A 26,956-nucleotide genomic window follows, 5' to 3' on the forward strand; every position below is an offset into this window, starting at 1 on the left:
CAAGTGGGAGATTGTTGAGGTTGATGCCCTAAAGTCTCGTGTCATATAGTTTGTAAGCAATTTGGACGAACGCTTATGTTGTATAATATATGATATTTTACTTCAAATCTTGTTTTTGCTCAATTGTATGTTTTGTTTGTGGCTCAGTTGTATGTTTTATTTTCTTTACCACAAACCAATAAACATAAAATCTCTGGTTATCTGTATGTAGCTTAAGCATGTATGTGGTGACATACAAGTGGATCATGTCTTGAGTGATAACCAAAATGGTCTGTAGTATATGGATATAGGAGGGAAACCTTTTCCTAGTAACGCTATGGATGCGGCCCGCTTACAGATGGTCTAATCTTGATCATTTATGTAGGGGACATGCGAGCGGGGGCGTCCTATACAAAGAGTTTGTATAAGACCTAACCACGAAGTGTTAACGTCTCGTTATATAACACCGTTCATGACAGAGACTTCATTTCACTAGGATGACCACAGGTAACATGGCCTCAATCCTGAGTGAGTTAGGAACTCCTACCATTAAAGGCAGACCTTTGATTTGCATGGGTGTGAGTGGCCAGGTCGCCAATTCAAACCTACCATTTTGGGGATTCATCTGATTTGGGAGATGGGAACTCAACTACACAAGATGGAATTCACCCCTTCCCTGAGGCAAGGGCAAGTAGAGCGATAGCTCCCTTAAGGGCTGATTCCAAGGCTTAAACGATGTGGCGCCACACATCTTCTCTTGGCCTGAGAGGTGTTCACAAATAGTTGGACGATGTCATATTGTTCATTAGAGAAATCAGTGGTACTTGAGGAGTAGGATGTGACTACAGGGGCAAAACGGTAAATTGGCCCAGTTGTACTTACGAGAATCTGTGAAGGGTCATCATACTTATGATTGGTTATATCCGATGGACACAGAAATATATTTATGGTAGGAAGAGTTCAGCTATTGGTCTTTAGTGGAATACCTGGTAGTTGACGAATGGTGGATCTCGTGGCTAAAGAGTTTAGTTAACTATTCACATACCGTTGGAGCTTTGAGGCACAGGTGTATAAGATCCCCTAGGTAGTTTGGATAAAGTCGAGAATTAGTTTTTGGATCAGATTGAAATGTTCAAATTGACAAGAGAGAGTTCGATTAAATATAATATAATTGAACTGGTTAATTATATATGATATAATTGACTAAATGTATGAGATACATTATTTTGGAGGAAATTAGATATAAATATGATTTATATCAAGTGGAGAAGAAATTACTATAGTAGATATATACTATCAAACTATACGGCAAGAATATAATATGATTATATTTGTTTATTTATTAAATTCGCTAATATGTGATAATTGGCCTGAAATACCTCCTCAATCATGCGCTAGTGGGAGAATCCGTATTTGGTTATTGTAACCGAAGAATAAAATGAAAATTTGTTTAATTTGGCAAGGGTTCGTAAAAATTCGCAATCGGTGTGAAAACGACTTAGCTGAGAGCCTATACGATACAGCTTCATTGCTTAAACGATCGTACACCCGCATCCGAACGATCGCACGTCTTTCTCTAAACGACGCTTAGCTTTCCTAAACGATTGCCTAACGTGTCGCGTTTTCTAAAAAATCGTTTACCTATTACTAAACGATCGCTTAGTAAAACCTACACGATCGTGTAGCTTTATCTAAATGATAAGCATCCCCGCTATACGATCGCTTCTCTCCCACTTGCTTATCGTCTACACGATCAGCCTGTTCCTCTGACCTCTACCAAAATCACCAAAGACCACACTTTAATTTCTCACTCCGAGAATACCAAGGGCTCCAAGTGGTGGTGTTTTCCTCGCTCCTACTTGCTCGTGCTTGTTCGTGTTGCTACCGTTCGTGTAGACGATTGTGCTGCCATAGCCACCTGTTTTGCTGGCCGATAGAGTTCATAGAGGTTCTTCCCCTATGTTGAGTTCAAAATTGAAGAGAGTCTTCATCGTATATGAACTCAATCCCTTGTATTTTATTTATCAAAGCATGCCGTTAATTAGTGTAAATTGCATAACTGTCTACTAGAATGTATGTGTTGTATCGGAAAGATCCGAACGCGCTCATGGAAACTCTTCGTTAGGAGTTCCTTCATTTAGGACATACATCCTAACAACACACACATGTGCACACGTGTACACACGCAAACACATGCAACCACACACGCTCACACACACAAACGTGCACACGCACACCCACACATACACGCACACACACATATTTGAATTTGAATTTGAATTCATTTTTAAATTAATATAGTTTATAATATTTTATATTTATATTTTTTAAAGAAAATAGTATATAATAACTTAAGATGTTTTATAAAAATAAATATTAATTTAAATTTAAATTTGTATATTTTTTTAAAAAAAAACAACTACGATATAATCAAAGAGTGATATATATGACTGAAAGTATGAAAATTTTCACATATAAAAAAACTGTCAAACTATTTAGAAAAATAACAAAAAAAAAAAAAAAAAAAAAAGAAAGAAAGATAGATACTGATAGACTTCTATAAGTGTCTGATATAGATACTGATAGACTTCTATAAGTGTCTATCATATAGTATCGATTGAGGGACTTCTAGCAGTTTCTATCCTTAATAGACACTGATAGACTTTTATTAGTCTCTATCAGTCTCTATCAGTCTCTATCAAAGAATATTAACTTTTGTTACTTTGTATAAATAGTTTCATTTATTTTTCTATTTTTGAAAAATCCCTTTGAAAGTATTTATTTTAATTATATAATGCAAATAAAGAAGAGTGATATATATATGTATTAAAAGGGGCACTAAGGATGAATTTTTACATTCCCTTTTTGTCCTTGAATCTATTCATAATTCTCATTTTATCTTTGCAACCTTTCAATACACATCATTCCTATTTGATCACTTCAACATACAACTCCAACAAGAATAAAAAATATATATGATAATAAAAATATCACACATTTTCACCTTTCTATGGAATCCTCCTTGACACATCATTTGCATATAAAGCACATCACTTCACATAATAACTTATTAATTTTCAAACAAACTTTTCATGTTTTCTTTGCCCCATCTCCATTTCTAGAATGTCATGTGATAAAAATCATTTCAGAGGGGTGGTAGAAGTTTTTGTTCTTCGTAAAGAAAATATTAGATCATACCAGAATGAAGTCGTTTCGTGATAATCTATAAACTTATTTTCTGCAATAAAAATGTACGATTGTTATCTCCAAATTTAATTTTTTATTTATTGTTCATTAGTAGATATTTCTGAATGAGAAATTTTGGACCGATCGCAAATTGCCATGTCATTTACTAAATTAAGGACGATATTGCTGAAGTCCTTTGAAGATGCAAGCATCCTGAAGACTGAAGTTATTTGAAGATACAAGCATTCTGATCATGCTTGAAGACTGAAGTCCTTTTGAAGATACAAGTAATTCTACATTCAGAGAGCCTAGAGAGAATTCATCAACAAGCAGAAGACTCTCAAAACTCCTGAAGCTGCACTCCTAGAAGACAGAAAACCCTTGAAGACACAAACACTCTTCCAAGACTTGTACAAGAACGTTCGGTGCTTTCCTTCTTCAAGTCAAGCGCATCCACCCAACTGAGAGAGAATCAGAGGATTAAGTACTAGAGATCGAACCACATCGCATCAAATCAACCTTAACATCAACACCAACTCAAGTTCAACTCCACGAAACAAGTTTCTCTGGAAGCCTCGTACGAACACTAATCCTCCAAGAAGATCAACAAGCCCAAAGGCCGATCATCCAAGAAAATCAACAAGTCCAAAGACCGATCCTCCAAGAAGATCATCAAGCCCAAAGGCCAATCACCCAAGAAGATCAACAAGCCCAAAGGCCGATCACCCAAGAAGATCAACAAGACGAAAGGCCGATCGTTCAAGAAGATCAATAGCTTAAAGTTTATAGTTTATTTTGAAAGCATCAAAATACTGTGTATTAGAGATTGTACTCACTTTCCACAAAATTAATACAAATACAAAGTTGAAGTTCCACAAAATAAATTTCTCTTGAAATATCGTGCGAACAAATTGGCACACCCGGTGGGACATCTCTACCTCTCATCTCTCTCTCGTCATCCAAGTCAATAAGCCTACAAATGGCACCAAAGAAAGTTGCATCCAAGGCTACCGTCACAAGCAATACTTACATAAGCTCTGTCATCATGGAGAAAATCTGGGACCAGGTGGTGGAATTTTCTAAAGGTGGGATCGTCATCAGAGAAAATCCCTTATTTGAAAAATATGCTTCTGGTACTGATCTATCAGAGAAAGAATCACATTTTGATGTGATGTCTGTCATGATGACTGACATAACGACTGAGTCGACCATGGCAGAGATAGAGGTAAAGATAAATCTCCTAATGAAGGCTGTAGAGGAGTGAGATCATGAAATCGCTGCTTTAAGAGATCGGATACAAGCTCGAGATACTGCTGAGTCAAGTCAATCTCCAGCTACAAAAGCCAATAACAAAGGAAAGACTATCTTGCAGGAAAGTCAGCCACCACAATCCACCTTTGTTGCCTCTCTGTCAATTCAACAGCTCTAGGATATGATCACAAACTCCATAAGAGCTCAGTACGGAGGACCGTTGCAAACTTCCTTTATGTACTCCAAGCCATACACCAAAAGAATTGACAACCTGAGAATGCCAGTTGGGTATCAACCTCCAAAGTTCCAGCAGTTCGATGGAAAGGGCAATCCAAAACAACATATTGCACACTTCATTGAAAACTGTGAAAATGCAAGAACCAGAAGAGACCATCTAGTCAAGCAATTTGTCCGTACCTTGAAAGGAAATGCTTTTGATTGGTATACTGATTTGGAGCCAGAAGTGATTGACAGTTGGGAACAGCTAGAAAGGGAGTTCCTGAACCACTTCTACAGTACAAGGCACACTGTTAACATGATGGAGCTGACGAACATTAAACAGTGGAAGGGAGAGACAGTAAACGATTACATCAACCGATGGAGAGCTTTAATTCTGGATTGCAAAAATAGACTCACTAAATTATCTGTAGTGGAGATGTGCACTCAAGGCATGCACTGGGAGCTTCTCTATATCCTACAAGGGATAAAACCTCGTACATTTGAGGAGCTGGCAACCCGCGCTCATGATATAGAGCTGAGCATCGCCAACAGGGGAACTAAACATTTCCTAGTCCCTGAAGGGAGAAAATACAAGAATGAAGCCAAGGGCACTGAAAAGATCATGGATAGTGTCACAAAAGAATCTATGGTCGCTCATGTGACCCCGCTAAAATTTTCCTCCAAAGAAAAAGAAACAAAATTTGAAAGAAGGCACAATGAGGGCGAGAAGCGTCCTTCAACTCTTAAAGAACGACAAGAGAAGGTTCATCCATTCCCTGACTCTGATGTGGCAGATATGTTGGAGCAACTACTAGAAAAGCAACTTATTCAGCTGTCGGAATACAAGTGGTTGGAACAAGCAGGAAAAATAGATGATCCTAACTACTACAAGTATCATCAGGTCATTAGTCACCCAGTTGAAAGGTGCTTCGTGCTGAAGGAACGAATTTTGAAGTTGGCTCGTGAAAAGAAGATTGAGTTAGATTTGGATGAAATAGCTCAAACAAATCATGCTGCAGTAGCGGCAACTTCAAGTGTCCCAACACTGTCTGTGTCCCATGCTCAAAGACAAAGCCTTATCCAATTGGGAGCCTTCGAGCCTATAGTCGTTTGGTTTCAGCAAGAGATTCAAACAGCAAATTCCAAAAAGAAAGATGAGCTCGTTGGAGAGGACAACGAAGGGTGGATATTTGTGACTCGTCGAAAAAGAAGACAACCGAACTCCACCCAAAAAGAGTCGTGTTCCTATCGAAGCTATAGAAGAAGAAACAAAACTCATAAAAAGAAAGGTAAAATGATGACACGGAAGCCTAAGCCTACTAAGAAAGAAGACAAGAACTTTTCTCAATTCCGACGGCCGACAACTTCGGCAGAATTTCTCCCAATAAGCTTTCTCAATTATCATCCAGAGAAAGTATCAGAAGTTATTGCATGTCATACTATCGGTATAGTGGAAGTTGACAACAATCATATAGCTGTCAAAGAAGTCAACGACTCAGAAGAAATGAAACAAAGAACTTCTGTCTTCGATCGTATTAAGCCTTCAAGTGTTCGATCTTCAGTCTTTCAAAGATTGAGTATGGCCACGATAGGAGAAGAAGACCAATGTCCAACGACTACTTCTGCTCGAATTTCAGCCTTCAAAAGGCTAAGTATATCCAGATCAAAGAAAGATCAACCTTCAACATCTGCTTTTGATCGTCTCAAGACAACAAGCGATCAACGTAAAGGAAGGATGAAAATCTTGAAGCCAACGTCATTCCATGAAGAAAACAATGACGAAAAGATTCACAGTCATGTCTCTTCACGCATGAAGAGGAAATTTTCTATTGACATAAATACAAAGGTTCCTTGATAGTGAAGCCAAAACTCATCATATTGATGAATCCTACAAATGAAGAGGATGATCAAAACCATGATGAAATAAGAGCTTCTAAAATTTAAATGAAGAAGCTCCTTATCGCAAGAGCCTAAACTGCATGATGTTCCTAGGCCGCATGAACTTAAAATGTGAACGGCTCCAAAAAAAAAAATTGTACGAACTACGTTACGACTTGATCCCTTTCATTATAAAGGGTACGTAGGCAACTTAAAGAAATTTAAGTTCAATCGCGCATAAAAAAAATCTTTTTGAACTACATTATGACTTGATCCCTATCATTAAGAAGGGTATGTAGGCATCTTGAAAGAAACTTCAAGTTCAGTCCAGTTAAAAAAAATAAAAAAAATAAAAAAAAACCTTGAACTTACTACAAGATTGATGTTGATCATCCCCGTCAAAGAATGACACTTTAGATTGAAGATGTTCATCCCTATTGGGGGCAACACAATGAATTGAAGATGTTCATCCCTCATAAGGAGCCAACATAGTAAATAAAAGGCACACACTTGGAATGCGCTTCGCTTCCTCTTTAAAATTGAACTTAGATGCAACTTCATCTTCAAGTTCAGAGGCTTCATCGATGCTCTTCAATCTTCAAGTTCAGAGGCTTCATCGATGCTTCTCCATCTTCAAGTTTAGAGGCTTCATCGATGCTTCATCTTCATGCTCAAGTCTGGAGGTTTTGCGATGCCATCTTCATGCTCAAAGTCACAAAGTCAACCCTACTGCCAAAGCTTCATTGATGCTTCATCAAACTCAAATGCGAAAGATTCGCCGATATTTCAAACTTAAATGCGAAGGATTCGTCGATACTTTAAGCTCAAGTTCAGAGGATTGGTCGATGCTTTGTTAAGCTCAGATGTCAATGATTTATCGATGCTTTATCAAACTCAAATGTGAAGCATTGGCTGATGTTTCGTCAAACTCAAATGCGAAGAATTTGTCGATGCTTTGTCAAACTCAAGTGCGAAGGTCTCGTCGATGCTTCTCCATCTTTAAGTTCAAAGGCTTCGTTGATGCCTCTCCATCTTTAAGTTCAAGATTGGCATGCATGGCTCTACTTCCATCTTCAAGTTAAAGGTCGGTGTGCATGACTCCCCTCCATCTTCAAGTTTAAGGTCAGTGTGCATGGCTTGGCTCAATCTTCAATGACTCGGTCTACAAAATCATGATGCAGCTTCGCTTCATCTCCAAAGTCTAGCATGGTTCGCTTCATCTCCAAACTGATGACGCGACTTCACTTCATCTTCAAAGTTATGGTGTGGCTTCGTTTCATCTCCAAAATGTTGGCACAGTTTTGCTTCATCTCTAAAGTCTGGCGTGGTTCGCTTCATCTCCAAAGTTGTGACGTGGCTTCACTTCATCTCCAAACTAATGGCACTACTTTGCTTCATCTTCAAAGTCGTGGTGCGGTTTCGTTTCTTTTCTAAAATGTTGTCGTGGCTTTGCTTCATCTCCAAAGTCGTGGCGTGGCTTCGTTTCATCTCCGAACTAATGGCGCGGTTTCACTTCATCTCCAAACTGATGACGCGACTTCACTCCATCTTCAAAGTCGTGGTGCGATTTCGTTTCCTCTCCAAAATATTGGTACAACTTCACCTCTTCTCCAAAATTGGTGTAGCTTCGCTTCTCTCCAAAAATGTGGTTGTGGTTCCACCTCATATGCGAGATCAAGTTTGGTTTGCCTATCTCTACCTCATATGCGAGGACGACTCTAGTCCATCCAACTCCACCTCATATGCAAGGACAACTCTGGTCCGTCTGGCTCCACCTTGTACGCGAGATCGACTCTAGCCAACCTGACTCCGTTCAAAATCTTGATGGCACATTCTTCTCATCTTCAAGATTTGATGGCATATCCGCCTCATCTTCAATACTCAATGGCATATTTCTCTTATCTTCAAATTTTGATCAAGGAGTAACATAACGAGGTAGACCTTATCGGGATCCTCCCTAGGGTGATCGAATGGGAGAGTTGTAAGCCTTGCAGGGCTCCTCTCATGACGATCAGGATATGCGAACAGTGCTACAAGGTAGACCTTATCGGGATCCTCCCTATGGTAAAAGCATGAGAGAGTTGTAAGCCTTGCAGGGCCCCTCCCATGACGATCAGGATACACGAACGGCATTATAAAGCAGACCTTTGAATCCTCCCTAGGGTGATCGAATGGAAGAGTTGTAAGCCTTTGCGAGGCCCCTCCCATGACGATCAGGATGCATAAATGATGCTACAAGGTAGATCTTTCCGGGATGGTGATCAAATTGTAAGCCTTTGTGAGGCCCCTCCCATGACAATCGAGATGCACAAATAATGCTACAAGGTAGACCTTTCCAGGATGTGATCAAATGGTGATCGAATGGGAGAGTTGTAAGCCTTTGCGGGGACCCTGCCATGACGATCAGGATACACGAGTGGTGCTATAAGGTAGACCTTTCCAGGATTCTCCCTAGAGTGATTGAATGGTAGAGTTGTAAGCCTTTGCGGGGCCCCTCCCATGATGATCAGGATATACGAACGGTGCTACAAGGTAGATCTTTTCGGAATCCACCTAGGGTGATCGAATGGGAGAGTTGTAAGCCTTTGCAGGGCCCCTCCCATGACGATCAGGATGCACAAACGACGTTGCAAGGTAGTCGGTGATCGAATGAGGGGGTTATAAGCCTTTGCAGGTTTCCGCAATATGATCAGGAAGCACGAATAGGGATACAATAGACAGACCATGCCAAGGTCGTTCTTATGTGCACCAAAGATAGGTCGATGAGATTAAAAAAATTTGTTTTATTGTGTTCCTTTGGTTGCACTGTAACTTCTACAAAAAAAATAGTAAGGGGCAAGTTAGTAAAAAAAAAAAAAGAAAGCAAAAAAGAAACTTCTGAAAAAAAAAAAAAAAAAAAAAAAGAGAAGAAATAAAAAAAAAAAGAAAAGTGTGGAAAAAAAAAGCAAACAGAAGAGAAAAAGAAAGAGAAAAAAACTTTGAAAAAAAGGGAAAAGAAAACAAAGAAAAAAAATGAAAAAAACAATGAAAAAAACAATCGAAAAAAAAGAAAGCAAAAAAAACTTTGGAAAAAAAGAAAAGAAAAAAAAAAGGAAAAAGAAAGAAAAAACAACCGGAAAAAAAAGGAAGAGAAGAAAAAGGAAAAGAGAAGAGGAAAAGGGAAGAAAAGAAAAAGAAAGAGAAAGAGAAAGGGGAAAAGGAAAAGGGAAAAAGGGGGGAAAAATTTTAAAAAATGAAAAAAAAAACCTCTAACTCTCTGTTGCGCCTTGCCGTCGCCACCCTCATCCCCATTTTATTTCTCTGTCCTTCACCATCTTCTCTCTATCTCTCTCTTTCTGTTCTCTCCACCTCTCACACATTATTCTGACATTTCAAACAAAAAATGAGTAGCGGCTCGATCATGTCGATGGACACTCCTCGATGCAACAGTGTGCGACGGTAGGTGGCAAAGTCGACTGGTGCACTGAGGCACAAAACTCAAAAAAAAAAAGAAGAAAGAAAAAAAAGAAAGATCAACAACCAAAGAACCGATGGCAAAGTTATGGTAGCAACAAAAGCCATTCACAGTAATGCTCAAATTGTGGATTTCCCCTTTCAACCATTTAAAAAAAAAAAAAAAAAGAATAAAGCAATTAAAAGCTTCAAAGAGCCAAGCTTGATTTCTAATGGGTTAATTCCATCCCAATTTATAGGAATTATGAAAACAATTTATAGGAGAAATGTGGTATAGATAAATTATGAAAACAAAATCCTAACTAATATTGGGGTTTAATCTTCAATAAAATCCTGAAGAAATTAAAGTCAAACCAAGTTTCACAAAATTTGGGTTTTAGACAAATTTGAAACTAAAAAAAAAAAAATGGGATCATTGCAGGCAAAAGTAAAAGCCAAGTCTAGAATTATTTAGCTTCAAGGCCAATTGGCTAAATAAATTTAAAGTTGAGAATTGTGAAGTATATTCCAACTTTTTTTTATAGAGATAGAAGTTAATCCAAATCCAAACCAAATTTTTGGATTGAATACAAGTTATATTTGAAATTCAAATCTTTTTCAAGTCAAAATTTGGCATACTCCAAATTTTATGCAAAGTCAAAACTAAACAAAATTAAAATTATATTCCAAATTCAAGTCAAGATTCGGAATTCTATCCAAATTTAGCCTTCTATCATCAAAGTCAAATTAAATTAAAGATAAAACCTCAAATTGATGTAAAATTTGAATTTGGGTATCTTCCAAATTTTTATCTCAACTTCATCCAAATTTAGAGGAGTCTAAAATTCCTCCAAAGGCCGATCATTCAAATTTTTATCTCAACTTCATCCAAATTGATGTAAAATTATATTTAAAACTCAAGTTCAACTCCACGAAACAAGTTTCTCCGGAAGCCTCGAATACTAATTCTCCAAGAAGATGTCCAAAGGCCGATCAACCGTCCAAAGACCGATCACCCAATAACCCAAAATCAACAAGCCAAAGGCCGATCACCCAAGAAGATCAACAAGCCCAAAGGTCGATCACCCAAGACCCGAAGATCAACAAGCTCAAAGGTCGATCACCCAAGATCCGAATATCAACAAGCCCAAAGGTCGATCACCTAAGACCCGAAGATCAACCAGAGTTTAAATACTGTGTATTAGAGATTTATTCACAAAAAGTTGAAATTCCACTAAATAAATTTCTATATATTTAGGAAAAAAACTAGATACTTATCGTATCTTGAACTTTAATTTTAATTCATTATTGATTAGTAGATTTGTTTTCTAACACTAACAAATATTTGTGTTATTTTCAAATTTAAATTTTGATTAGGTAGAAAACTTCAGTTTCACATACGACTCCAATAAAAAAAAATATCTCACCTCTTCGACTTTCATGTTACGAACTTTTATGTTTTCCTTTGGTCTCATCTTCATTTTTCAAAATATCATATGATAGGAAGTTTTAGAATGATAATAGAAGCTTGCGTACTACATAGAAAAAGCATTCGCGTAATACATAATCTTATTTTCATTAAAATGTTTGATTGTTATCTTCAAGTTTAAATTTGGATTCATTACTGTTCATTAATAGATATATTTAGAAAAAAAAATAGATATTCATAGTTTAAATTTTGATTCATTATTGATCAGTAGATTTGTTTTTAAAACCTACAAAATATTCATTCTGATAAGTAGGAAATTTAGTTTCATTTTAATTATTTCTTTGAAAAGAAAATATCCATCTTTTTTAAGGAGCTGAGGTAGAAAAATCTTTTTAATTTTCAAATTGCCAAATGGATCTTCTCCTAATTAAAAAAATTATTTAATATATGAACCAGAATTTGCAAATGAAACAAGAAAAGGAGAGAAGAAGGGATGTGATATTAAATGTTAAGGTTGAAGATGGAGCGTTAAAAATGTAGTAGTTGCTGAAATCGGGAGAAGGAGTTAAAATGGTGGAAATTGTTGTGGGGTTTGCAGATTCCTCATAGAATTAAAATGTTTATGTGAAAATTGTTCCACAATATTCTTCCGTCGAATCAGAATTTAAATAGAAGAAGTGTTGGTGTGTGAAAAGGATAGGGAGACAATTGAACGTAGCTTTCTTAGATGCCGAAGAGGGAGAATGATGTGGAGACTGTTGGTGCCGACGTCGGAAGAGACGTTGCCCTCCGATCATATCCTGCCAAGAAGTGTGTTTGGAGCTTTTTATGGTTGGGTATTGGATCCTCTGATCCGACCGTAATCGTGCCACTGAGTAAATCGGCCCTCCCTCGGCGTCGTTTAGGGCCGAATGGCTTGACGTGCTGTCGGCGGAGGCCCTTGCCACTATGGGCTTTAGAAGCTGGCGATTCAAGCTGTTGGGTGGAAACGGATTCTCAAGCTCTTGTGAGAGCGCTCAAATCTATCAATCAAGTCATTTTAATAGAAATTAGAGAACATTTAAGCAATCATTGTATTAAAGGAGTTACTTAGTCCAAACGTTTTATGCAGTCTGAGAGGTTTCTTTAGGCAAATCTAGTTTCTTGCCCGCCTTAATTCTGTGGATTTATTATTATTTTAAATTGATCGATTAATATATTTCATTCTATGTAATCGGGGGTTCTATTTGGTAATCTGGTTTCTTTGCCTTGCCTTTAAGTCAATAACAAGATTAAATGGGTTTTAATTCAATGCTTATTATTTGGGGTTTAGTCCAATGAATTCTGTGGTTTTATTTTTAAATTGATTGATTACTATTGTTTGGTGTACAATTAGTCGATCTAATTTTTTTCCACATATTGTGGATTCAAGTTCGATTGATCATGATGTGAATTCAAGTTTAATCGATCATGTTATGGATTTAAGTTTGAATTTAATTGATAATTTTGGTGATATTCACATGTTTATATAGCTTTAATTGTATTCTGTGTATACAATTATTGTGTGAATTTAGTAAAGATTATTTGGTGTTCTTCCATTATTTTTGTACAATAATATTATTTTATATTGTGTCTTATACTTTAAATTGAATTTGTCAAAATAATATGTTACCAAAGTAGCTTTTGTTATCTAAATTAATTAATTCTATATTATAAGATGTGCATATTCATAAATTTATGCGAATGATTATTAGTCCAAAGGAAGACAATTATTTGGCCAAACTATGGGTATGCATGTGGTAATAAGTATGTGACAATTATAAGGATTGCTCATGTGAAAAATAGTCGGTCCAAAAAAATGCTATTTTTTAAAAAAGTTTATTATCAATACGTTGATTACTACATTGAGAGGACTATTTATAGTTGGTGTCTTTGCCCAAAGGCAAGATATTAATGTTGTGTTAGGTGTATCTTGTAAAAATAGCCCACCATATATGTGAAATTATTTTTCATATTTTAATTGTGAGTATATGTTTTATTGTTTATTTTTTCAATTGGTTTTACTCAAATATCTAGAAATTTGAGTTCAATCCCTAAGTTGAATGGATCGAACTTCAAGATTTGGAAGGAAAGCCTAGAGATACTTCTCGAATGTATGGATTTGGACCTTACATCAAGGATCGATAAACCTACTTTTATGAAGGAACAACCAAATATAGCTAATATTAAGAAGTGTGAATGGCCAAATTGCATGTGTCTGGTGATCATTGACACTCCATTCTAGAGTCTTTTCGGTGCTCTATCACGGAAAGTGAAACTTCCAATAAGTTCCTTGCTTGAATTGGGAAAATATTTTGCTAAAAATGAAAAAAAGGAAGCAAGTAATCTTTTGACTTCTTCAATTTCCATGAGGTATACAGGCAATGGGAACATAAGGGAGTACATTATGTCTAATCTCGCAGGTAAATTAAAGGCACTTGATATCGAGATAAATGAAAATTTACTCGTACATCTGGTAGTTATCTCTTTTCCTGCACGATTCACCCAATTTAAGATAAGCTATAATAGTCCGAAGGATAAATGGAGTATTAATGAGCTTATCTCACAATGTGTGCAAGAAAAAGGTAGGTTTGAGAGAGAAATAATAGATGCTCATTTGGCAACTGACTCTCGTGATAAGAAGAAAAGGGAATCTACGAGTGTTGCAGAAGTGACATCTTAGCAAAATAAGAAAAAAGAAACATGTTACTAAAATCCTAAAAGGAAAGTCACTTCAAGAAAGATTGTTCCAAGTATGCCAAGTGGAGTGTAAAGAAGGATAAACTTCTTATTTTGTTTTGTTTTGAAGTTAATTTAGCTTCTGTATCAACAGATACTTGGTGGATAGATTTTGGTACTACTCACATAAGTATATCAATGTAGGATTTCCTGTGGAGGCAGTCGCTAAGTGATGCTGAAAGAATCATCTATGTGGGCAATGGCAAAGCAGTTTCAGTTGAAGCTATTGGGAATTTTAGATTACGTTTAAATATTAGTTGTTATTTCGATTTGAATGAGACTTTTGCTGTAACGTCATTTAGACAGAATTTAGTTTCTATTTCCAGTTTGGACAAATTTGGGTTTTCTTTTTCTTTAGAAAATAATAAAGTTAGTATTTTCCAAGATTCCAAGTGTATTAGTACCAGTTCTTTAATTGATAATCTATATATACTTGATTCTTTTATTTCATTTAACAAGATCCTATTATCTAATTCATGTGGTACAAAGCGTAAATGAAATGAGAATTTTGCTATATTATGGCACAAGCGTTTAGGTCACATATCTAAACAGAGAATTTAGAGACTTATGTCAGATAGGATTCTTGATTCACTTAATTTAAGTAACTTTGACGTTTTCGTGGAATGTATTAAAGGAAAACATACATCATAAGATAATTAGGTGTCGACAGATGCTCAAACATCTTAGAACTAATATATAGACATTTGTGGTCCATTCTCTATGGCTTCTTGGAATTAACAACAATATTTTATTACGTTCATAGACAACTATTCAAGATACATGTGCCTATATTTAATTCATGAGAAGTCTCAATCTTGGGACGTTTTCAAGTCTTTCAAATCTAAATTTGAACTTCAACTTGGAAAGAAAATTAAGGCTATCAAATCTTATCGTAGTGGTGAATAATACTATAGATATGATGGATCAAGTGAATAACATCCAGGGCCTTTTACCAAATATCTAGAGAAATGTGGAATTATCTCGTAATACACTATGTCGGGCAAACCCAGCATGAATGGTATGGCGAGAAGGAGAAATAGAACACTTAAAGATATGGTAAGAAGTATGATTAGTTATTCTTCTCTAACAGAATCACTCTGGGTGTGATGCACTAAAGACTGCAACATATATTCTTAATAGGGTACCTAGTAAAGCAGTAGCTAAAATCCCTTATGAGCTATGAATAGGAAAGAAGCCTAGTATTAGGCATCTTCACATCTAGGGTTGTCCTTGTAGGGTGGAAAGCCCAAACGCAACGAAAGAATACAGGACCATTACTCGTGATCAATTTAGGTATTCTGAAATACCAGTGTATTGAAAACTTACAGAAAAAATTATAGAGACAAAATACAAAAAACCAACCTACTGTGAATTAATTCCTAGGTTAAGCATGATTTTAAAAATTGCAGAGAAAAAGGAAGGAAATCTTACTTTCATGGAAGACTCGATTGAGAATCGCTAAAACTCATTTGCGTTGGAATCCACTAACACTACTAAAAGAATAACCTTCCTATCCTCTAAGAAATCTTGAGGATTGATTTGTGAAACCAAAAATAATTGGTAAGAAAGAAGAAATTTTTTTCTAGAAAAAATTGATTACTCACATAACAGTTGTGTCTCCCAAAAAAAACGATCACCACACCTACAAACATTTTGCAGTGAAATGTGGGATTCATCCCATGTTTCTATTAACTCCTTACATGGGAGTTAACTATTAATTAAAAAAGAATAAATTAATTAATTTAATTATTTATTTAATAATTAAATAAATATTATTTAATTAATGATTTCGTTTAAATCATATTTAAATTAAACAGCTCTCACATAACCTATAGTTTTAATTCAATTAATTTAATTAAATCAATTTAATTAATTAATTAATTAATTACCAAACTAAATATCAAATATTTAATTTAGCCTACACTTGAATCATATTCAATTGTATTTCTCCCATAACCTATACTTTTAATGTGCATCAAATACAAATTAATTTTTAACATATAGTTTTAATATGAATCTAATTCATATTAAATTTGTTGGGGTTGATGCCATAAATCTTGTAGGGTCCTGTAGTTTGTAAACACTTGTATAAACAAACATCTATGGTTTATAATATATGATATTTTGTTCACTTTAGTCTATGAAATATATGATATTTTAGTTGCATTAACCACAAACCAATAAACTAAGATCCATGGTTGCTGTTGTAACTTAAATATGTATGTGGAGACATTCAAGTGGATCGTGTTTAAGTGATAACCTAAATGGTCTGTAGTATATGGATAAGACTGGATACTTTACCCTTGTGACACTACAAGTATGGCCCACTTTGTAGGTGTTACAAATGTGTCAAGTGCTACAAATGATCAGATCCTGATCATTTATGTATAAGACATGCGAGTGGAGATATTCTATACAAAGGAGTTTGTATAAGACCAAACCACGAAATATTTAGTCTTGTTATATAACGTCGTTCATAATTGAGACTCTCATTTCACTAGGATGACCATGGGTAGCATGACCTTAACCCTGAGTGAGTTGTGAACTCCTATATATGAGGGCGGTCCTTTGATTTGCATGGGTGAGAGTGGCCAGATTGCCGACTCAACAAGTCTATCATTTTAGGGATTCATTTGATTGGGGAGTTGGGAACTCAGCTACACAAGATGGAATTCACTCTTTCCTCGGGGTAAGTAGATAAATTGCTCCATTAAGAGCTGGTTCTGGGTCTTGAACAATGTAATACTACACCCTCTCTTGGCCGAGAAGGGTTTAGTCATAGTGGGACTATCATCTATTGTTCACTAGAGGGATTAGTGGTACTTAAGGAGTTAGATGTAACTACAAGGACAAAATGGTAATTTGGCCCAAGTGTACTTACGAGCAATTTGTGAAGAGTCATCGTACTGTTGATTAGTTATATCCAATGGACACAGAAATAAATCTATAGTGCGAATAGTGTAGCTTTCGGTCTTTAGTGGAGTGATCGACAGTTAACGAATGGTGGATAATGTGATTAAAGAGTTTAATCAGTTATTCACGTATCATTGAAGCTTCAAGCTACAGGTCCATAAGGTCCCCTTGGTAGCTCAATGGATTTAAATTGAGAATCAGTTTTTGGGATAATTTGAAATGTTCAAATTAACAAGAGAGAATTTGATTATATATGATATAATTCAATTAATTCAATTATATATGATATAATTGATATAATGTATTTGATACATTATTGTTTGATTGGAGGAACTAATATTTGGATAAGATTCAAATATATTTTCTATAAATTAGATTCATAGTTATTAAATTTAATATAAATATGATTTATATTAAATGTCATAAAATAGAGAAAAAGAACTATGGTTTATATATTGTATATGATGCAATATTAAAAGTATAGGTTATGAACATAATATGATAATTTAGTTATCATGTTTATTTATATTTATTAATTATTTGATAATTAACATCTTTGTCTCCATAACCACCCATAGTGGGTAGTTATTTAGTTTTATGGCAAATTTAGGATAAAATGAAATTTGATTTCAAATCTCAAGGAACAGACATGATTATCAATCGAGTGCCTACACGATCACTTTAAGAGACAATACGATAGTTTCAATATCTAAACAATCAAGTTACATTGTCTATGCAATAGACTTCATCATCTACATGATTGCCCTTGCTTGTCTACTCGGTCGTTTTCCTCTTCCACACCAAACCTTCTTTCTAGCTAAAATTAGCCAGAGTCCACCACTCCTAAATTCTCACACCGAGAATACTAAGGTATCAAGTGGTAGTATCCGGTTGGTTCGAGGATCGAGTTGTTGCTTGTTGTTGTCCAAGGGAGTTCAAGTTATTTGCTGCATTCGTGAACAAATTTGATCGAGGGATTTACTTGAAGAGGGGTTCTTCAAAGGTAATCTCTTATCCTTTGTTTTTATTTCAGAAGCATGTTGTAATTTAAGTTTTGTGCATAATTTGTACTGTACGATTGTAAATGTATGTGTTCATTCAAAATGGGATTTGGACGATCTGCTTCCACTCAAAGGTCCTCTGTAAACGGAGATCCTTCAAAATTAATATTTGAACTCTTTTAAATATATAATTCTCCCATAAATTAATTTTGAAGCATATCCAAAATTAAATTCATATTATAAAGTTTAATTAAAATATAAACTTTATATTATAATATTGTTGGGGTTGATGCCCTAAATCTCATAGTCTTGTAGTTTGTAAACCTTGTATGAATAAACATTTCAATAAATTATAATATTTGATATTTTATTCACTTCTGTCTATGAAATATATGATATTTTAGTTGCATTAACCACAAACCAATAAACTAACATCCAAGGTTATTGTTGTAACTTAAACATGTATGAGGAGACATATAGGTAGATCATGTTTAAATGATAACCTAAATGGTTTGTAGTATATGGATAAGGCTGGGTACCTTATCCTGGTGACACTATGAGTATGGCTCGCTTTGTAGGTATTACAAATGTTGTAAAGTGCTAAAAATGATCTGATCCTAATCATTCATGTATTAGACATGCGAGCGGGGATATTCTATGCAAAGGAGTTTGTATAAGACCGGACCACAAAATGTTTAGTTTCATTATATAACTTCCGTCATAATTAAGACTTTCATTTCACTAGGATGACCATAGGTAACATGATTTACAGTCACAAGATCAAAACTTGTCTCTGATATCATTTGAAGGAAATCGATTTCGAGATTTCCATGAGCAACGGAAACAAGATACCAAATCACAATCATGAATGAACATAACATTTATAGTCGACTTCAAACAAGCGATTATACAATTCATACAGAAATTACAGTATGAAAAACTCAAATGCACAAAGGGAAAAACTATACGAACAATTACAGATGCGTTGGTTCTTCATGTAATGTATCTAAAAGGAAGAAGAATTACTAGTTGGAACATAAAGCAATAGTATAAGGAATTCCTTATGAGACTTAAGTGAAATAAATTGATCAAGGAAGGTGAGGTGGTTGAAATTATAATTGGTATAAAATGGGAGAAAATAAGTTGTTGGAACGAATTGTTGATCTCAAGGTACTTTGATTTTACCTATGTCTTATTGCGATGAAGAGACTTAAGTTTAATTAGCTATACTATGATGAAGGATGAGAATTTGGAGTTTAAAGGCAATGTTAACTTGTGGAAAGTACCCTAATAAAAGTATGAAGATTGAAGTTGAATTGTAGGTTATAAAAGAGTTGGAAGTGATCACATATTTCGGTATAGAATTTATGTTACACTTGGAATGAAAAAAAGAACCTTTAACTTATTGATCTTAACGAAGATAAGTGGGAGGAAAATAAAATCATTTAATGAAGGTTTTATTATTTTGATAGGATAAAGGAAATTAATATTTTGAGGTCAAAGGCTAAGTTGGTTTGCCTTCCTAAGTTAAAAGTTCTTTGGTTGCGAGCATTTGAGATCGATTTCAATTGGTTTTCCTTTGAAAATTTGGAGATGTTATATGAAAGGAGGTATAGAACTTTATGGACAATTGAAGTTTGAAATACTATTCACCTGGATCGATGAAGTAACTCGAAAGTGAGAGGATGAGGTGAGGATTAAGTATCAAAAGCTCTTCGAGATTTGAACTTTCGAGGGCGAAAGCTCTAAATGTGGGAAGAATGTAACATCCCGATTTTTTTAGGAAAATTTAAGTTAGTTATCCCAAATTGCTGAGTTTTACTTTCCTAATCTTTGGAATTTGGAAACAAATTGTTACAGTTGAAGAAGTTATATTGGTTAATGTGGATTCTTTGAGTATGAGTTTTAAATTAATTGGAAGGAATAATTGAATTATTTGTATAAGAAATTTTGAGTTTTTGTGAAATTTGAAAGGGAAAAGAGGAAATTATGGTTTTAAGATTTTACCCTCTTTAATTTTGAAACTTGGATCTAAAATTTAAGTAAAGAAATAGGAAAAGATAATTGGTTTATTTGGAAGTAATTAAATCAAGTACTTAAAAAGATTTGTAAATTTGGATTCAAGTTAATTTGGAAAGTTAGAATTTAATTTTGGGATTTAGAATTTTTGGAAAGAAGTTATTTAAATTGGTGAATTTATTTTTAGGTTTATTTAATTAATTGGAGAAGAGGTGAAAGATTTGAGTTTGATATGACATATTTATTAAGGAAAGGAAACATATATGTATTATTCATGTATTTGTTTGGTGGAGAATTAAAAAAAAAAAAAAAGAAATATGGAATTTTCAAACCCCACTTTCTCACTTTTTCTCTGGTTTAGACGAACTTCAACTGCCGCTCCGCCAACGTCCACATCCTTTCCTCTGTCAAGTTGCAACAGCGTCACTCCAACCTTCACGTCGTCGGATCTGCTCGCCGTTGCTCCTCCTCTCTTCCAGTCGTTGTCCTGTGTCAAACACCGTCGTGAGGTTCGTAGTTTTGGGATAAGATCTAAATGATTTTCATGGTTTTGTTTAGGGTCTTGAATACCCAATAAATAACGTGTTTAATTATCATTTCAATCGTGATTTTGGAGGTTGAATTTGAAAGTTTGAAGAAGTTTAAAAGGTCATTAGTATACTGTCAAGCAGAGTTAAGATGTGTTGAATGAGAAATTTTGGACCAATCACAAGTCACCACATCGTTTGCTAAATTAACAACGAATTTCTAAATCATTGACTTTGGGTCCAATTAGAAGTTGACACATGTCCTGAATTGAATTGAAGACAAGTTTTGATGACGTCACGTAGATGAATCAGATGAGATTAAATTGGTCCAATTTGATATTACGATTTGGGCTTAAAGTCCAAACTACAAAAAAAGTTGAATTGGACCTAAATTCCAGATCAGGTCCAAAACCAACTAATTGGGCCCAAGGGTTGGGCCCATGGACCAACCAAGCCCACGAAGCCCACCTGAAAACTCTATAAATAGAGAAGTTCTCTTCATTTGTAGGGGCAGCATTTTCTACACTTAGAAGACCCAGAGAGAATTCACTAACAAGCAAAGAACTCCTAAGACTCTTGAAGTTGCACTCCTATAAGGCAGAAGACCTTTGAAGACACAAATACTCTTCCAAGACTTCTACTTCAAGCTTCCAAGACTCCTGAAGCTGCACTCCTATAAGGCAGAAGACCTTTGAAGATACAAATACTCTTCCAAGACTTCTACTTCAAGCTTCCAAGACTCCTGAAGCTATACTCTTATAAGGCAGAAGACCTTTGAAGACACAAATAATCTTCCAAGACTTCTACTCCAAGCTTCCAAGACTTCTACTTCAAGAACGTTCGGTGCTTTCCTTCTCCAAGTCAAGCATATTCACCCAACTGAGAGAGAATCAGAGGATCAAGTATTAGAGATCGAACCACATCGCATCAAATCAACTCCACATCAACACTAACTCAAGTTCAACCCCATGAAACACGTTTCTCCGAAAACCTCATGTGAACAAATTGGCACGCCCGGTGAGACCTCTCTACCTCTCATCTTTTTCTCAGCATTCAAACAAGCCAAATGGCGCATAAGAAGATGTCATCCAAATCTCCTAAGAAGATGGCATCCAAAGCTTCCTCCGAAAATGGCTCATACAAGGGACCGGTCACCCACGACCGCTCAAAAGAAATCACGCAGGAGTAAGAGCAGAGCTCCCCCATTGCCCACGACATCTTGAAACAAATGATGGAATCCCCACAAATTGGGGTTGTCATCAAGGAAAACCCCTTGTTCGACAACTCTACTTTCGCACCCGATGGACCGGAAAGAGATTCACCGCCAAATGTGATTTCTGTCATGATGGCGTATGTGACGGCGGAAGCAGCCATGGCTGAAATGGAAAGGAAGATTAACTTCCTGATGAAAGCGGTCGAGGAGTGAGACCATGAGATCGCTACCCTGGAGGAAAAAATGCAGTCTCGATAGGCTGCTCAATCAAGCCTAGCACCCACGATGAAAGCAATCGACAAGGGGAAGACCGTGCTACAAGAAAGCCAATCGCAATAGTCAGCCTCGGTGGCCACTTTATCGGTCCAACAACTACAAGACATGATCATGACCTCCATAAGAGCTTAATATGGAGGGCCGGCCCAAACCTCCTTCATGTATTCCAAGCCATACACTCAGAGGATCGACAACCTGAGAATGCCTACTGGATGTTAGCCCCCAAAGTTCCAACAGTTTGACGGAAAAGACAACCCAAAGCAACACAGCGCCCACTTCATAGAAACATGCGAAAATGCGGGAACAAGAGGAGATCTACTGGTCAAACAGTTCGTCAGAACCCTCAAAGGGAACGCTTTTGACTGGTACATAAACTTAAAGCCTGAGGTGATTAACAACTGGGAGCAACTTGAAAGAGAATTCTTGAATCGCTTCTACAGCACCAGATGCACCGTCAGAATGATGGAGCTGACAAACTCCAACCAACGGAAAGCGGAACCAATCGTCGACTACATCAATCAATGGAGAGCTTTGAGTCTGGATTGCAAAGATCGATTCACCGAGTTGTCTGCTGTGGAAATGTGCACGCAGGGTATGCACTGGGAACTCCTTTATATTCTACAAGGGATTAAGCCTCGTACCTTTGAAGAATTAGCAACCCGCGCTCACGACATGGAGCTAAGTATCGCCAATAGAGGAACAGGGGACTTCCTGAACCACGAACCAAGGAAAGACAAGAAGAAGGTGAAGGGCGCCGAGAAAACTGTGAAAGGTGTCACAAAGGAATCAATGGTCATTAACACAACCCCATTAAAGTTCTCCTCAAAAGGGAAAGAAAAGAAGATAGAGAAGAAAGACCAAGAAGGCGAGAGACGTCGCCCAACCCTGAAAGAGAGACATACGAAGGTTTATCCATTCCCCGACTCTGACGTAGCGGACATGCTTGAAAAATTATTGGAGAACCACCTTATCCAACTGCGAGAATGTAGGCGACCGGAACAGGCCGGCAAGGTGGATGACCCCAATTACTGCAAGTATCACAGGGTCATCAGTCACCCGATCGAAAAATGTTTCGTATTGAAAGAATTGATCCTCAAATTGGCCCGTGAAAGGAAAATAGAACTGGATCTAGACAAGGTGGTCCAAACGAATCACCCTGCAGTGACAATAACTTCAAGCGTGGCGCCACCAATCATATCTTATGAAGAAAGGGAGAGCTTGGTCCAATTTGGAACCTTCGAACCTATGGTAGTGCGGTTTCAGCAGAAGGTCCAAGCTATAGATCCTCAAAACGGAGGAGAGCGCACTTACAATGACGATAACGAAGGCTGGATTTTTGTGGCACGCCGTAAGAAGGGAAAGACTGAACTCTACCCAAAAAGAGCTACGCTCTCATTAAAGCTACAAGAGAGAAAGCAAGACACAAAAAAGGAAGGGTAGAAAAAAGGCTCAAAGGCCCAAGGCTGTCAACGGGGAAGACGAGGATGTTTCTCTTCCCAGACGACAGATAACCTTAGCAGATTTCTTCCTGAAGAACTTCTGCAATTGGGGTTCAGAGGATATAGCAGAGATTGCCGCATGTTGTGCTGTCAATATTAAAGAGGAGGAAGATACTATTCCAAGCCCATTAAGGTCGACGAGAAAACCAAAGGGTTCGTCACTATCCAACATAGACGACCTGCTTTTACTCCCGCGAGAGGCTAAAACGACCCTGATTGAAGCACTGTTTGAATCCAACGCCTTTGGCGCACCGACCCCCACAGCACATGCTTATGCCTCGTGTTGCATATCCATAGGCTTCTTAGACGAAGATCTGCGGTTGGGATTCAAATTGCATAATAGACCTCTATACGTCTCTGGATACATTCGAGAATAGAGAATGGGTACAATCCTCATCGACAACGGATCTGACGTCAATATAATGCCAAGACGACTATGAAACAGTTGGGCATACTCATGGAAGAACTATCAAACAGCAAATTAGTAATTCAGGGTTTCAATCAAGGCAGCCAAAAGGCGATAGGCATGATACGCTTAGAGCTTCTCATTGGCGATCTAAAGGCTGACGCGCTGTTTCATGTGATAGCCTCAAAGACCACCTACAAACTGCTATTGGGACGCCCCTGGATTCATAGGAATGGTGTGATTATGTCGACACTACATCAGTGTTTCAAGTTTTACCAGGGCGGGATTAAGAAGGTCGAAACAGATTCTAATCCGTTTTCTGAAGCAGAGTCTCACTTTGCAGATGTAAAGTTTTACTTAAAGAGCGAGAATGCCGATGAGACTATGCAGCGGGGAATTTGCCGATGAAGAAAATGGATGGATCCCAATCGAAGTCGCCAATAGACGCGGGCAAGGTGCGAGCCTCCAACCCAAAAGAGGACAGAATGTCCCTTGGCGTAAGAGAAACCCTGGGGTGAGGGGCGGGAAAGCCTCAAAACCTCCAATTCTGCGCTATGTCCCTTTATCGAGACGAAACAAGGGTGAGTCGCCTTTTGAAGAATACTCAAAGGGTTTGCAGGTTGGCGACATAGAAATTCTAAAGGAGAGTTTCGTCACACCCCTCACCCCGATAACGAGGCAGAAAGTCCACAAGCCGGAGGCAGAAGTGACGGGGTCAAAGTTGCCCAAGAAGCGAACGGAAGACGGATTCGATCCCAAAGCTTACAATTTGTTGGCGAAGGCGGGCTACGATTTCATAACTCACATTGAGTTCAAAAGTTTGAAGATTTATGAGCAACCCCGACTCTCGCCAACCCAAAAGAAGCTCTTGCAAGAGGGACACACTATACCCACGTCGAGGGCGAGTCTCGGATATGAGCCGTTAGAGTCAGTCCACATAATTAGAAAAGCAAAGGGGAAAGTGGCCAACAACAATCATATCACTGCGTAAAAAGTTGATGATACATGAGAAAAGGAGGGCAAAGATAAAAGAGCCTCAGCCTTCGATCGTATTAGACCACCTGTCGCACGAGCCCTGGTGTTCGAAAGATTAAGCATAACAGAAGCAGAAAGGGGAAGCCCACATACTATTCCTAGAGATACTCGATGCTTAGTCTTTCGAAGGTTAACTCTGCCAAATGAAGAAAATGAGGAGATCATCTGTCAATCGCGGGTGGTAGTACGACCGTCAGCCCTCGAAAGACTAGGCGCAGTTCCAAAAGAGAGTGAAAGAAAACCCCGCACTCCCATTTTCGGTCGCTTGAAGCACGAAAGGATTGAATGTCCCCTCGATCAATATGTCCTTAGCAAGACACAGGAGAAAGGAAGAGTCTGCACTAACACCCTCGAAACAACTACAGGAAAGAAGAAGCCAATACCTCGAGCGTCCATCTGGCGACGAATCGACCTTAAGAATGCTGAAGCGTTATCAGATCAGAAACCATCAGAAAAGGCAAGAAGTGATGGAGAAATCCGTAGTACCATCTCCTCACGCATGAAGAGAAAGACCTTCGTTACCCTAAACATAAGCGAGGGCACGCTCAAAGTAAAGAGACACGACATCGTTTTCACCAACCCTCAGAACAGAAATCTAGAGCGGGAAGAAGTCGAAACTTCGTGCCACCACATCACCATCACCGAAGGACCCGAAGAAGGTATGACCGAAGAGGAAGTGGAAGACGCTCCGCAAGGGCTAGAGGATGGTGGTTAATCCACGGTGGACGAGCTAAAAGAAGTGAATCTAGGCACCGTAGAAGAGTCGCGTCCGACTTTCATCAACGCGTCTCTCTCGGAAGAGGAGGAGAACAAATACATAAGTTTACTCATCGAATACAGGGATGTTTTCGTCTGGTCATATAAAGAGATGCCGAGACTAGATCCAAAAGTAGCAGTCCACCATCTTGCGATCAAACAGGGGTGTTGACCCGTTAAGCAAGCTCAATGACGCTTTCGACCAGAACTTATCCCCCAGATTGAGGTTGAGGTCAATAAACTAATTGAGGTCGGGTTCATTCATGAAGTTAAATATCCAACGTGGATAGCCAACATTGTCCCGGTTAGAAAGAAGAATGGACAGCTTTGTGTTTGCGTAGACTTTCTCGACCTAAACACCACTTGTCCTAAAGACGATTTCCCATTGCCCATCACAGAAATCATGGTTGATGCGACAATGGGACATGAGGCCCTGTCCTTCATGGTCGGATCTTCCAGATATAACCAGATACGGATGGCCCTCGAAGACGAAGAAATGACAGCATTTCGAACCCCAAAAGGGATATACTGTTACAAGGTAATGCCCTTCGGGTTGAAGAATGCCGACGCCACTTATCAACACACCATGTAGAAAATGTTTGATGATATGTTACACAAACATGTGGAGTGTTATGTGGATGACCTTGTGGTCAAAACCAAGCGACGACAGTACAATTTGAAGGATCTAAGGACTGTGTTTGATCGTCTGCGAAAGTACCAGTTAAGGATGAACCCCTCAAATGCACGTTTGGGTAACTTCAGGAAAATTTATGCGTTTCGTTGTGAGATATCGAGGGATAGAGATAGACCAATTTAAGATTGATGCCATCCAGAAGATGCCAAGACCAAGAAATCTACATGAGCTGAGAAGTCTGCAGGGACGTCTAGCTTACATCCGGAGATTTATTTCTAACCTGGCAGGGCAGTGTCAACCCTTTCAAAGACTGATGAGAAAGGGAGAGAAATTCGAATGGGATGAGGCCTGTCAGAATGCTTTCGATAACATAAAGAGATATCTGATCAGCCCTCTTGTCTTGGGAGCCCTAATAGCAGGCAAGCCATTGATACTATACATTGCAGCGCAAGAGAGGTCACTGGGGGCACTGTTGACATAAGAAAGACAAAAGGGAAAAAAACGCGCTCTCTATTACTTGAGTAGAACCCTGAATGGAGCCAAGAT

General features: G+C 37.5%; 1 protein-coding gene and 1 pseudogene across 1 annotated transcript; both read left to right on the plus strand.

Annotated features, from left to right (window-relative positions):
• The first annotated feature begins 4,144 nt into the window (after positions 1-4,144).
• LOC150036903 (uncharacterized) lies at positions 4,145-20,572 on the plus strand (annotated as a pseudogene).
• Positions 20,573-22,659: 2,087 nt separating this feature from the next.
• On the plus strand, positions 22,660-23,584 carry LOC150036904 (uncharacterized). Its single transcript, XM_090313315.1, has one exon. It carries the CDS (start codon positions 22,660-22,662, stop codon positions 23,518-23,520), a length of 861 nt encoding a protein of 286 aa, XP_090169441.1. The 3' UTR covers positions 23,521-23,584.
• The last annotated feature ends 3,372 nt before the right edge of the window (positions 23,585-26,956 follow it).

Source organism: Benincasa hispida, chromosome 4 (genome assembly GCF_027475165.1).
Source record: "Benincasa hispida cultivar pf3 chromosome 4, pf3_genome.v1.1, whole genome shotgun sequence".
In the NCBI taxonomy this organism is placed as follows: domain Eukaryota; kingdom Viridiplantae; phylum Streptophyta; class Magnoliopsida; order Cucurbitales; family Cucurbitaceae; genus Benincasa; species Benincasa hispida.

Coding starts and splice junctions, on each gene's coding strand:
- LOC150036904 (XM_090313315.1), top strand. CDS start 22,660: ATGTGCACGCAGGGTATGCACTGGGAACTCCTTTATATTCTACAAGGG.